The 13,391-nt window shown below is 46.4% G+C and overlaps 2 protein-coding genes across 5 annotated transcripts in view; one reads left to right on the top strand and one right to left on the bottom strand.

The window, feature by feature from the left end:
• The window catches only part of EFR3A (EFR3 homolog A), a 188,040-nt gene that overhangs the window by 112,309 nt on the left and 62,340 nt on the right, over positions 1-13,391 (top strand). The gene's annotated exons all lie outside the window — the stretch shown is intronic.
• Positions 1-13,391, bottom strand: part of OC90 (otoconin 90) — a 25,294-nt gene extending 11,903 nt beyond the window's left edge. Inside the window, exons 1-8 of the mRNA XM_089899200.1 lie at positions 13,299-13,391; positions 11,196-11,319; positions 9,847-9,903; positions 7,415-7,589; positions 4,131-4,243; positions 2,084-2,212; positions 1,890-1,931; positions 559-627 (exon numbers count right to left, since the gene is read on the bottom strand). Coding sequence (XP_089755326.1) covers positions 559-627; positions 1,890-1,931; positions 2,084-2,212; positions 4,131-4,243; positions 7,415-7,589; positions 9,847-9,903; positions 11,196-11,319; positions 13,299-13,391 — 802 coding nt within the window. The remainder of the gene's footprint in view (positions 1-558; positions 628-1,889; positions 1,932-2,083; positions 2,213-4,130; positions 4,244-7,414; positions 7,590-9,846; positions 9,904-11,195; positions 11,320-13,298) is intronic.

Raw genomic sequence — 13,391 nt, 5'->3', positions numbered from 1 at the left:
CTGACAATTCTCCTAAGGTGGGACTAGGAGTGTGGGAGAAAGCTGAGCAAGTAGAGAAGAGATTTGGCAGTCAAAAGGAAGTAGGAGGGGTTCTAGAATGTTCCTGAGGCAGTTCCATTGTAAGCCCAGGCAGGGAGCATTTTAAGGGAGATAATCCCAGCAAGCAGGCAGCTGGCACAATCAAAACACAGCAGAAAGAGACTCACAGACTTTGAAAACAAACTTATGGTTACCAAAGGGGAAACGTGGAGGGGGGATAAATTAGGAGTTTGGGATTAACAAATATACACTGCTATATATAAAATAGATAACCAACAAGGACCTACTGTAGAGCACAGGGACCTCTACTCAATACTCTGTAATAACCTACATGGGAAAAGAATCTGAAAAAGAAGGGATATATGTGTATGTATAAATGAATCACTGCTGTACACCTGAAACTAACACAACATTGTAAATCGACTATACTCCAATAAAAAATAAAATTTAAAAAAAGAAAAAAAATAAAGCTACTCTACAAAAAACAAAAAACAACCCACGGATATTTGGGTTCCATACCGGTCCCTCTGTGTTCATCTTCTCCTGAGAGGGCCGTCAGGCTGGAGTCCGTGGGCTCCACAGGAACCACTGCAAAAAGAGCCCCCAGGAGCAATGAGTGAGGAATGCAAGTGCCAGGGGTCCCCAAGGACAGGCTGGATGGCTGGATGAGGCAGGAGGATAAGGGGGCTGTAAAAGACGTTCCCAGAAGGGCTGCTTGTCCTGCCTCGGTATACCTCTGCCTCTCGCACATCGCCCAGGACACAGGGGTGCCCAGCAAGGCGCCCCCTCGGAAGGGACTCCAGCCAGGGCTGGGTTCTGGTGGGGAAGGCGACACCATTGGACACAGGCTGTGGCGATGAAAGGGCTGCAAACTCCGAAGGTTTTTGCCTATGGAGTGTGGTCCCAATTTGAGAAGACCTGTGTTCAAAGGGAAGGCAGATGGCAGAGAGAAAAGGGCGCTGACTCAGAACGTCCATAGAGATACAACCCGCGCGCACACACGCAGCCATACACACACGTCAGCCTATACGTGCCCATACACAAACCCAAACGTGCACACACGCATACACACTCATAGGCACAGGCACACCTGCATCCACGCACCCACAGCCATATCGGCTTCCTCTTTAACAAACACTGCAGTGCTAATTCTGAGAAAGAGAGCCCGGCCCCAGGAAAGGAGGGATGGTTGGCTGAGGTGCACCTCGAACTTCCCATCCCCGGGTACCCACAGTATTGGGACTGAAAGATCGTGGGAACTTTGGCAGACAAGGAATGATGGGCATAAACTTAACTCTCACTTTTTTCATAAGATGCATGTTTTAGAGTCAGAATCATCCCTTGCTTAGTTCAGTAGACAGTTATAAGGAGGCTACCCTGTCCTGAAAAGAGACACACGAGAAAACAGCTTCCCCTTCAAGGAGCCTCACCTGGATCCAGGCAGCTCCTTGTGCTGCAGGCTCTGGGGGGCAGAGGAGGGGGACAGCCGGTCTGTTCCCGGGAGGCCTCAGTGGCCAGGAGCGCCCCCAGCCGGGAGGGGCCTTGCCCCGTCTGAGCACTGGACCCTGTCCTGCTTACAACTATAGGCCAAGAGAAAGAACCTGGGGTCTCCGTCCTAACTGGATTAAATTCACACCTGTCTACGTAGAAAGGGCCATTTGACTTTGGGTGTGAACCGAGTTTATCAGAAGTAATGGCGTCTCCGGCTGGGGGATGTGGGCACGTCTTCAGTGCCATGGGTCACTCCAGCTTCGGTGAGGCAGGCCAGGTGGGGGAGGTGTATCCACCCACTCCCATCAGTAGCCGGAGCCCTGTGGTCCAAACAGAGCAGCTTCCCGAGAAGACCTTACCTCTGGGCAGAAGTGTCAGCAGCTCTTTCTTGCTGGTTGTCTCTGAAGAGAAAGCACATGAGAGAAGTGGTTTTGGAGAATGTTAGAAGGTGCTGGACTTGGCATCTGAAGAAACACAGCTACGATTGGTCCCATACCAGCTCCTGCCGCAGATCGCCATCCCCACTGCTGATGCAGGGCCTGGATCTTCCTACCTGGAGGCTGAGCCAGACAGAAGGACGTGTCCAGAAGGTTCAGGGAAGAGTTGATATTGGACTGAGCCAAGCACTCTATGGCAGCCTTGTCACAGGTACACAGCAGGTGCTCACAAGCGTCCCCGGACTCTGTACACAGAGCAAGGGCAGAGCAGACCGGAAGAGCTCATTGGGAATCCTAAGAGGTGAGGCAAACTCTAAAACTGACTCCCGCTCTGCCCCCAAAGCCCTGATTCTCTTGCGGTTTTCTTCATCTCATCCACGCCAGCTCCATGCCTTCAGCCGTGTGGGCCCAGCCCGGGAGCCATAGGCACTCCTTTTCCCCCGCATTTACACCCGATCCACCAGGCCATCCTACCGGCTACTTTCAACCTATTTGAGTCTGACATGCGTCCCCATCTCCACCCCCGATCACCCCCTGCCTAGGTGATGTGAGTGACCTCACTGGCCTCCCCCCCCCGCCTCCTGCCCAGCTGCCCAGCCTCTTCTCACTGAGGGGCCAGAACGGTCCTTTTCAAACCCAGGTTTCAAACTATACCTTTGTGTGTGTGTTCAGAACTTAGAGCAACTTCTGCACTCAAAGTAAAAGCCACTGCCCCCTGTTCCTTCTCAGACCTCACCTTCTTGCACTCCTCCCCCATCTCCCCACTTCTGACCCACTGTCCCCCTTGTTTCTGAAACACCAGGCACCTGGACCCTGGGGTCCACCACAGCTGCTTCCTCTATCTGCTCTTCTCCTGAGTAGCCACAGGCTGGCATCCCTTCTCTCAGTCTGTGCTCAACTGTCACCTTCCCAAGGAGGCTTCTCTTGACTTTCTTATTTAAATAGGAACCCACACCCCAGCTCTCCCTATGCCTTTCCTCTGATTTATTTTCTTCCGCAGATCTTAGCATTATCTAACATACCGTATGATTTGTTTCTGACATTTTCGGTGTCTGACAGCCAAGAGGAAATTCCAGAAGGTCAGGGTACCCCCAGCACGTAGGCGATTGTCTTACACTTGGTGTAGGTGCTCAGCGCGCGTGAGTTGAGTGAGTGAATGAATGAGTCATGTTTCTTCGTGTTCTCTGTGTTCCTCACCTTGTAACTTACACCCTTCCTGATGCTCTGAACTCCAGCCAGTCCATGTGACCTGGACTGTGGGACCAGTCAAACCTGGGTTCAAACTCTGCCTTAGCCACTTAGCAGCTATGTGACTTTGGGCAAGTTATTTAATTTCTCTGAGCTTTCCTCACCTTATCTGAAAACTGGGGATAATGACCCCCATCTAATAGGGTTGTTCGGACGATCAGAGTTGCTGTGTATAACATCCATGGCACGTAACAGGCACTCAGAGACGGTGCCCTAATATACTACCCCAGCTTGCCATGGTCCTCTTCCCTCAATGCCTTTGCCTATTCTACTTCTTCTGCCGGGATTGTCCAGAGACATGAAATAAAATTCCTGGAGTCACCCAGCTAGTAACGTGGAGGGCTGAGATTTGACCCGACGTGTGTGCCTGATTCCTACAACCACACCAGCCTTATTCATCCCTCGTGGACTCAACTTCTGTCACTGAGTTCTCAACAGATACCAGTCACCATATTAACTGTTTTACACTTAACATTGTTTACATTTTTAAAATGTAACATTGTTTTACATGTAAGCATTACTTAATTTTTATAACAAATCTCTGAAGCAGGTTTTCTCCTCCCCATTTTGAGGTTCCCAGTTGTTAAGTAGAAGGTCAGGGTATTCCCCCTAAATCATACAATGCATAAGTAGTAAGCTATTTGCTCTTCTCAAGCGGCCAGGCTTGGTACAAGCATAAAATTGTAGATCAGATAATCTGCTGAGCAGCTATTGTTTCAATTCAAAAAGAATTTGTTGTGCCTCTACTCCATGCAAGGTACAGATGCCATAGATCTGGCCCTTGTAGGGCTCCAGGTATACACAGCGATGTTGCCAATGGAGATGATGGTGAGGGTGGACCCTGGGAGCCTGGGCCTGCAATCTCTGAACTGTCATTTCTCAGCCCAGCCTCCTGGGACACCTGGAGATGCTCACCACAGGTGATACTCTTGCTGACACAGTTGACATCTGTGCTAAGCTTGGCGGGGTCTTGCAGACAGTCGATCTCAGCAGCCTGCTCGTAACACCTGCGATGCTGGAAGCAGCAGCTGTGGCACGATGGGGAAGGGTCAGGGTGAGAGTGTGGGTTAGGGTCAGAAGAGGGGCAGACAGCACATGATCACTCTGTGTCTCTGGTTGGTTTCTGGCAGTGGCCTGTTCCAAATACTTAGGGTACACACCCCCCCCCACACACACACACCCACACACACACACGATATTTGAATTTGAATTGTATTACCTATGCAGCAGGTGCTATTATTCTTATGAGCATTTACATATGTGGAAAGTGAGACACATAAAGCTCTGTAACTTGCCAAGGTCAAGGTTGATCACAGAGAGAGGCTGACACTAAACAAGGGAGTCAGGTGGCGCTCGCAGTGCATGCAGCAAGCAGTGAAAACCAGTGTAAAGGAGAAGACATACAGGCAGCTGTATGGGCAAGCTACTAAGTTTCTCACATTACCCACCTCATAAGAATTCGGGGGAGTCAAGAGAATGTCTATAAAGACCCTGTCATGTGGTTGACACTCAATAAACTATGGCAATTGTTTTTGGAATCTGGCGTGCAAGTTCGAGGTGGAAATAATCCTCCAGGAGTCTGGAAATTCCCACCTCCATCACCTGCAACGTGTAAAGTAATTGAAATGGGGTAGGCCCACCATTCTGCCAGTTCTGGCCATCAACGCTTTGATCATTCAGACAGGGATGAATTACTGCTTCATTTCTTTGACTTCTAGGTTTGTGGGTGTTTTAATAACTAAAGGAAATGGTAAGGGAGGACCTGAAAGGAAAACACATTCCCAGGAATGGTTCTGGCACTGTGCCCCGAACAGATTCAGCCTCCCCCTTTCTGAATGTCAGCGGGCTGGCTTATGGTCCCAGAAACGACACACTGTCCTTTTGGTGCAGAAACAGCTTACACCAATGGGAATCCTTCCCTAGCTCCTGGGAGTCTGCGTAGATGAAAGCACACACTTTATCACACTGGATTTGGGCACAAATATAATACCAGTGAGGTGTAGACATGGTCCTGGAGTAGGGGTGAGATGTGGGTTCAATTTCCTGGTTCCACACTCCTGTTGCTGCTGCAGTTACTATAGCTCCAATTACCACTATTACGACTACTACTTCTACTACTCCTACTGCTACTACTACTACTTACTACCAACACCACATTACAGTTTTATTAGTGCTGATGCTATTACTACTATTGTTACTATTACTACAGCTACAACTAGTCTACTACTACTGTTACTACTACTACTACCGCCACCACCATTACAGTTTTATTAGTGCTGATGCTATTACTACTATTGTTACTATTACTACAGCTACAACTAGTCTACTACTACTGTTACTACTACTACTACCGCCACCACCATTACAGTTTTATTAGTACTGATGCTATTACTACTATTGTTACTATTACTATTACTACAGCTACAACTAGTCTACTACTACTGTTACCACTACTACTACCACCACCACCATTACAGTTTTATTAGTACTGATGCTATTACTACTATTGTTACTATTACTATTACTACAGCTACAACTAGTCTACTACTACTGTTACTACTACTACTACCGCCACCACCATTACAGTTTTATTAGTACTGATGCTATTACTACTATTGTTACTATTACTATTACTACAGCTACAACTAGTCTACTACTACTGTTACTACTACTACTACCGCCACCACCATTACAGTTTTATTAGTACTGATGCTATTACTACTATTGTTACTATTACTATTACTACAGCTACAACTAGTCTACTACTACTGTTACTACTACTACTACCGCCACCACCATTACAGTTTTATTAGTACTGATGCTATTACTACTATTGTTACTATTACTATTACTACAGCTACAACTAGTCTACTACTACTGTTACTACTACTACTACCGCCACCACCATTACAGTTTTATTAGTACTGATGCTATTACTACTATTGTTACTATTACTATTACTACAGCTACAACTAGTCTACTACTACTGTTACTACTACTACTACCGCCACCACCATTACAGTTTTATTAGTACTGATGCTATTACTACTATTGTTACTATTACTATTACTACAGCTACAACTAGTCTACTACTACTGTTACTACTACTACTACCGCCACCACCATTACAGTTTTATTAGTGCTGATGCTATTACTACTATTGTTACTATTACTATTACTACAGCTACAACTAGTCTACTACTACTGTTACTACTACTACTACCGCCACCACCATTACAGTTTTATTAGTGCTGATGCTATTACTACTATTGTTACTATTACTACAGCTACAACTAGTCTACTACTACTGTTACTACTACTACTACCGCCACCACCATTACAGTTTTATTAGTACTGATGCTATTACTACTATTGTTACTATTACTATTACTACAGCTACAACTAGTCTACTACTACTGTTACTACTACTACTACCGCCACCACCATTACAGTTTTATTAGTACTGATGCTATTACTACTATTGTTACTATTACTATTACTACAGCTACAACTAGTCTACTACTACTGTTACTACTACTACTACCGCCACCACCACCAGTTTACTAGTACTGCTGCTGCTGCTGTCACTACTGTTATTACCACTATTACTATTAATACTACTATAGCTACCTAGACAATTGTTAGTACTAATGTTGTTACTATTACTACTGCTATTACAGCCTGACTATGACTCCCACAATACTATTACTACTATCACTACTACTACTACAGCCCTACTAATATTGTTATCAATCGCAAATACTCTTGCAGACCTAATAAGCCAGGCAAATCCCAATCACTTTAACTTGTATTTGCTCATGTAATCCTAAACAATAACTCTAGGAGGTAGGTGTTATTATTACCGCCATTTAATAGATGAATAAATGGAACACAAAGAAGTAAAAGAACGTGCCTAACATCACAGAGTCCCTTAGGAACAGAGAATTGGAGGTACTGGGTTATAGGTGATAGGCATAAAACTCTAACAGATACCACCAACTTGTCCTAATTGACCCTCCTGCTACCAGTAGCTACTTGCCACATCCTTGCTAACCCCGGATGCTTCTAAGATTTTAAATTTTATTGCACACACCCACATACACCTGCAGACACAAACGAAGCCAAGGGAGTTTTCCACATCTGTGCTCCGCCCAAGCCTCAGCCGGGCCTCCACGAGCTCACGTTTTGGTCGTGCTCACCTGTCAGACTCGTCCACAGGCAGCCCTTCCATCTCAAACCTGCAGGCACAGCCGTAGTCTTCGAAGTCCCGGGGGCAGAGACCAGCCACACACTTCATACCATTCACGAACTGGAGCAGTGCGGGGAAGTTGGTGAAGACATCCTGCAGCCAGGTGAAGTGAGAGCCCAGGCAGTCTGGGGAGGGGAGGAGGTCGCACCAGGAGCCAGAGTTGAGGAGGGAGCCCCCTTCTCGGGTGGATGGTGCCTTATCACCTACTAAGCGCCTACTGTGTACTTAGGACAATTCTAGACAATTGAAGGGAAGCAGGTTTACTAGCCGTGGTCCCTGTTGGTTGCCCACCTGACAGCCATTCATCCCTCTTCCTTACCAACAAAACTGAAAAGCACTCAAGGAAGGTAATCTCCTCCCCAAGTCCCTGGGAATGTTTAATAGTCATTCTCGGCTCATCATGGTTCCCATGCTTCCAGGACAAGGGCTAGTCTAGGGCTGAGCATGAACCCCAAATATGACCCCAAAACCCTAAGGGTGAGACTGTTAGAAGCTTTTGGGAAATATTTCTTTCTTAATAAAGCATAAAGGCATGTAAGAGGGTCCTTCTGAGCTACACCTTTCTCCTTCCTTGAATATGGGGAGGATATGTTGGCTGGAATTGCAGCAACCACCTTGCAGCCATGAGGCCCCAAGCCTAAAGCTGAAAAACTATTATGTCCAGGGTAGCAGTGGGGTAATATAGAACAAACCTGCTGGGTCTCTGATACCTGTGTTGAGCTACTGCACCAATGCTGGTGCCTTCAGATGGCTTATGTGAGATCATGAAATGTCTTTATTATTTAAGTCACGATTAGTTTGCTGAATGGATCCCTAATGATACAGTCCTGGCAATAAAGAAGTATAAATCAGTGCAGGAAGAGAAGGGGTACAGACACTAATCATTTGAGGGCACCTGCTATGTGCCAGAGACTGTGTTAAGTGCTTTATTTTATTTTATTTTTTATTTTATTTTTAACATCTTTATTGAAGCATAATTGCTTTACAATGGTGTGTTAGTACTTTAAATAGCACAATAGTTAAAACTGATGGAGTGAGTAATGCTTTATAAAGCTTTCATTTGGTCTGTGATCCCATAAACTTCTTGGGTTTTTTGTTTGTTTGTTTGCTTGTTTGCTTTGCTTGTTTTTGGCAGCATCATGGGCCATGCCAGATCTTAGTTCCCTGACCAGGGATTGAACTCGCGCCCTTGGCAGTGAAAGCTCGGAGTCCTAACCACTGGACCACCAGGGAATTCCCCCCCATAAACTTCTTGTTAATCCTGTAAGGCAGATGCTATTCTGTCACCTCCCTTTCATGGGTTAGAAGGTCAGAGACATGCCGGAGGTATCCACCAGCAACAATGACTCATCCTAAACAAAAATGCTCTTGCACACAAAATTGGCAAGAAAACAGTATCCACCTTTTTGATTCCACAACTCATGGTCGCCCTCTCTGCTCTCTGCCTTTCTGATTGGATGATCGTCAGGTGCTTAATGAGGTGACCCCATAGCACCGATTTAAACACACAGGGTCATCGTGGGGAGCTTGGGGAGATCCAAAGTTGTTTGTGAGGACCACGTCCACCTCGACTGTTCGCTGCTCTTCTAGTTTCTTCCTACCTCATTCAAACTTCCCTTCCCACCTTTTGTTTCCACACAGCCTTATCAGAAACATGAATACATGGTTCTACGCTGATGGAAAAAGCCACCCTAAGGTTTATGTGTATGTGTGTATAGAAACATGCATTTTCATTCAAGAGCTTCCAGGGCACCTGCACTTAGTCATACATACATTTTAAGTGCAGTTTTACGCGCAGCATTGTCTAATCCCGTAGCAGTTCAGAGTCACCTTGCTCATGTCCATCTTACTATAATCTTATTTTGGGTACTTTTAGTCATCAGTGATGGGAATCATAGTAATGCCGTGCGATTAACAGTCAAATAATAGATATATAACTGATCAGTGGAATGCTTCTTAAACTTTATGTATATTCAGTAGTTGAGAAGGAAAAATAAAACCACTTTTGTGGAAGGGGACCAAGCTCTGGACTCAGAGGAGACCTTGTCCCTTCTGGCTGTGTGGCTTTGGGCAAGTCCCTAACTCCTTTGGCTTAGTTTTCTTGCCTGTAAAGTAGGGATGCCATTCCCCTCCTGGCCAGGTTGAGGTCAGGATGAATGAAGGAAGGACAACGAAGCCACCTGGCAACTCAGTGACTCACCGTGTGCTAAAGGGCACCACTGCTCTCATCAGGACCTGGGTCACCTTGTTGGGAGCTTGCTGACGAGGCTGTGGGAGCTCAGAGGGCAGAGCCCAAGGCCCTGGTAATTTCCTTAGATTTCCCACACACACCCCATGCCCTGACACCTGGGGGAATAAAAGGCAAGTTCAGATTTAACTTACCAAATATTTCGGCCACTCCTCCCACATTTTTAAACACCCCGTTGAGGAAAGTCATATCTAAGTGGAAGGAAGAGAAAATAAATTAGAGAGGCTTGAGGTCTACCCCTTTCCCTTCCCTGTCCACCCCCTGTGGGAAGAGTGAGTAAAACCCCTTCTCTAAAGATAGATTTGACCTTGGGCTAACTTTCTAGTAACACAGGTTACCATGGAAACCTGATAAGATAAAAACCGTGAACTGTGTTGCTAGACAACAATGCTCCGTGGTAAAAAAAAAAAAAAAAAAAGGCCCGTGGATGGTGAGGTGTATCGGATGAACTACAAACACCTGGTGGGAAGTCATCATTTTTGGATCTCCATCAGCGTGACGACTCATTCAGTTGGGCACATCCATTCTGGCATCCTAGAAATTATACCTATGCGGTGGTTACTAAGGGTACTGACTCCTATGGAGAGTGAAGATTCTAGGCCAGGGCGGGTCCTGGGGCTGCTGCACGTGAGCCCCGTTCCCTTGTACCTGAGTTGTTACCTAGGGGATCCTGGACTACTGTGTAGGTTGCTGCCAGGGGTTATCTCGATAAAGAAGAATGGCTGGCATGGCCTGCTGGCACACAGTGCTTCCTGGCCCTGATCCTTCTAAAAGCCAAGTGTGGCCTGTGAGTCTAAATATCTACCTGAAGAAGACCTCCTAGCGGGCATTGCACTTTCCATGGGGGTGATGCCATTTGGAGAGAGGCCACTAACATTCATGTCTGGATGGGACTGATCACTTAGCTTGCGTGGGTTCCCGCACAAATAGTTCGGCTGACTCAGCTCACCTCTCTGCAAGGTCAGAAACGAACCCTTAACTCAGGGTTAACCTCACCAGCTAGTTCACGATGTATTCTATTCTTCAGCGATGCCTGTATAAGAACCCTGAGAAATATTTACAATCCATCACCAGGAAAACCTTCCGTTCCCCAAGGAACAATTACAGATCCCTCCCTTCTAATAACCAGAGGACTGCAATACATCATATTTTTCTTTTCGTCCTGCCTTTTAATGCAGTCACTACATAACCCTCATTCATCAGCCCATTTACTTCCCTCTTCTAGTTTCCCCTTTCAGCTGACCTGTGTCTTTGATGAGAGTTTTTAGTGCCTTATCTCAAAGGAGAGACCAACAGTGGGTCAGACACCAGAGTAAACTGTGAGAGAGAGGCTTTTGAGTCTTCCTCAAATCACTTTACCCACAAATGCCACAGCAGTAAATGGCTCTAGGGTTTATTCAGAAGGGATCGATTTCTCTGCCGATATCCTAGACAGCTTTCTATCCAGCTAGGTCTCCTAAGAAAAAAATCAAAGGATGCTTACTGATATTTTCTGAGAGTCCTGGAGGCAGCTCCCATGGAAGATGTGGGGTGTCCAGAGGGTGGGCCGCTATAATCGAGGAGGAGAGCAGGGTTAGCACCAACACTGCCGCTGCCCAAGTGCTGGGCTACAGCTGGGAAGTGGTGGCCGGGATAGCAATGAGGATGCACATAAATTCAATTCTAGACATGTTTTTCTGGTACCTGCTATGTGCCAGATCTCTGTGGTCACCTCTTGAAGAAAATAAAGGAGTGGCTGGGTAACCCAGTGTTTTATATTAGTTGGCCTTAAGGGAGTGACTTTCTGGTTTAAGATGGGGAGATTTGGGGACTTACCTTGAAGCTGTTGTTGCATATGAAGCATACAATTTTAACTTATATTGCATGTTTGTTTGGAGTTACTTGAGATGAAGGATTGGTGGAAATAAAAACAGATGTGGAAAGGACCCCAAACTCCGAGTAGTTTATAACTGAGGACAGGGGTTTCCCCCAGACTGTCAGCATCAAACCCACCTGGGATGCAGGCTCAGTAGAAGGTGCCATCCTTGTGCCCTCACTCAAGTCTGATCCAGCAGGTCTGGAGTAAGGCTCAGAAATAGATATTTTTAACAAGCTCCCCAGCTGGTTTTAAAGTTGATGGCCTAGAAACTGCACGTTGAGAAATGTTGCTTGGGGAAAAAATGATGATTTCTACAGTACCCAAATATTACCACCAACTTTAGTTAGTGTTTCATCAAGGTGGGAGGATGGGCAATGGGGACAAATGGATGGGAATTGGAATCTTAGTTCAACCAGGGACCAGCTCCCTAGAGGCTCAGCGGGCTTACAGACTTGTCCATGCTCACATTGCTTTCCCCTCTGGTTATATGCAGCATGTGAGTAGCCTGAAATGTTGAAAGATTTTTGTCTTTCTTCACAAAGTGGTCAATTTAGTCAGGCCCATAAGTTTGACATTGTTTGGAAACCTGCAAATCTGAAAGCCACAAAGGGTTGGCCTTCAAAGAAGCAGGTTAGATTAAATTTATTCAGGAAGATGCCCCCAGTTGGCCCTGTTTGGCTTAGAGCAGGTTTCACGGCCTAAGACTATTGATATTCGGGCTGGATAATTTTCTGTTGTGGCTGTCCTGTGCATTTTGTACCCCTGGTTGATATCTGGGGGACTGCAGTGAGCTGGGACAGCTGGGATCAATCCCTCTTGGATGCCACACTCCAACCATCCTGAATTGCTCTCAGTTCCATGAGTGTGCCCTGACTCCTGGGCCTTTGCACAGGCCATGTCCTCTGCCGGAGTACTTTGTCCATGACTCAGCCTGGCTCAGCTACTCACCGTTTAAGCTTAGCTTTAACAATACCATGTGGAAGTCTTTCCTCTCTCCCTCCCTCCATGTTGGAAGACTCTGGCTAGTTGCCTGCCCTCTGAGCTCTCATGCCCACTCCCACCTTCTGGTGACCTCTACCATGGTACTATTCATGCTGATTCTCAGGGTCTCCTTACTTGTGGGTCTCTGGCATTAGACTTGGAACACCTGAGGGCAGGAACCTCATCATAGTTCCAAAGCCTAGCACCTCATTTGGCGTACTGTTTGCTGAGTGGATTAAAGGAAACCATGAAGAATGACTTGGAAGGGCTGAGATGGGAGGCCCAGAGCCCAGTAAGGTTTAGACTGACTGTACTTGTCCAGGACAGAGAAAACAGGAGTCCTTCTTAAGACTCAAGACTGCAAACCCAGATCTCTCCAGGAGTCAGGCAGATGATTTAAACAAGGGAAGTGGTCCAGTGCTGGGAAACAATAAGGATTGGTGGAGACTGTGGAGAACTTGAGAGCCCCAGGTCACAGTGGGAAGGACAGCTGTCACTCAGCCCCAGGCCTTGGGGAAGGAATCCCACAATCCAGATCTTAAAAAATTTGTTGGAAGTCTGGATTTTTTGAAAAATCTTCCCATTTTAAACTCTTGGCTCAAATTTTAAATTAAAACAGCAACAAAAGCAGGTTGCAGGCTGACTTTAGTTTGAGGGTGAAAGGAAGATACTTTGGGTGTGTGCAGAGGGGCTTGGTGGGGTCAGTACTCCACCTAGGCCAGCCAGGCAGGGCTTGAGCTGACGTACACGTCTCAGCTTTTGGTTCCAACCACGGCTCCTCTCTGCCAGGTTCTCGGAATGGTTCCCAGGGAGAGGAGTTCCCTCCTGACTGAGCGCCAT

Source organism: Delphinapterus leucas, chromosome 17, assembly GCF_059928025.1.
Source record: "Delphinapterus leucas isolate spDelLeu-1000000601 "Yukka" chromosome 17, BTC_Dleu_Yukka2, whole genome shotgun sequence".
Taxonomy (NCBI): domain Eukaryota; kingdom Metazoa; phylum Chordata; class Mammalia; order Artiodactyla; family Monodontidae; genus Delphinapterus; species Delphinapterus leucas.
The sequence above is the reverse complement of the archived record's forward strand: the minus strand, read 5'-3'. Positions and strand labels throughout refer to the sequence as shown.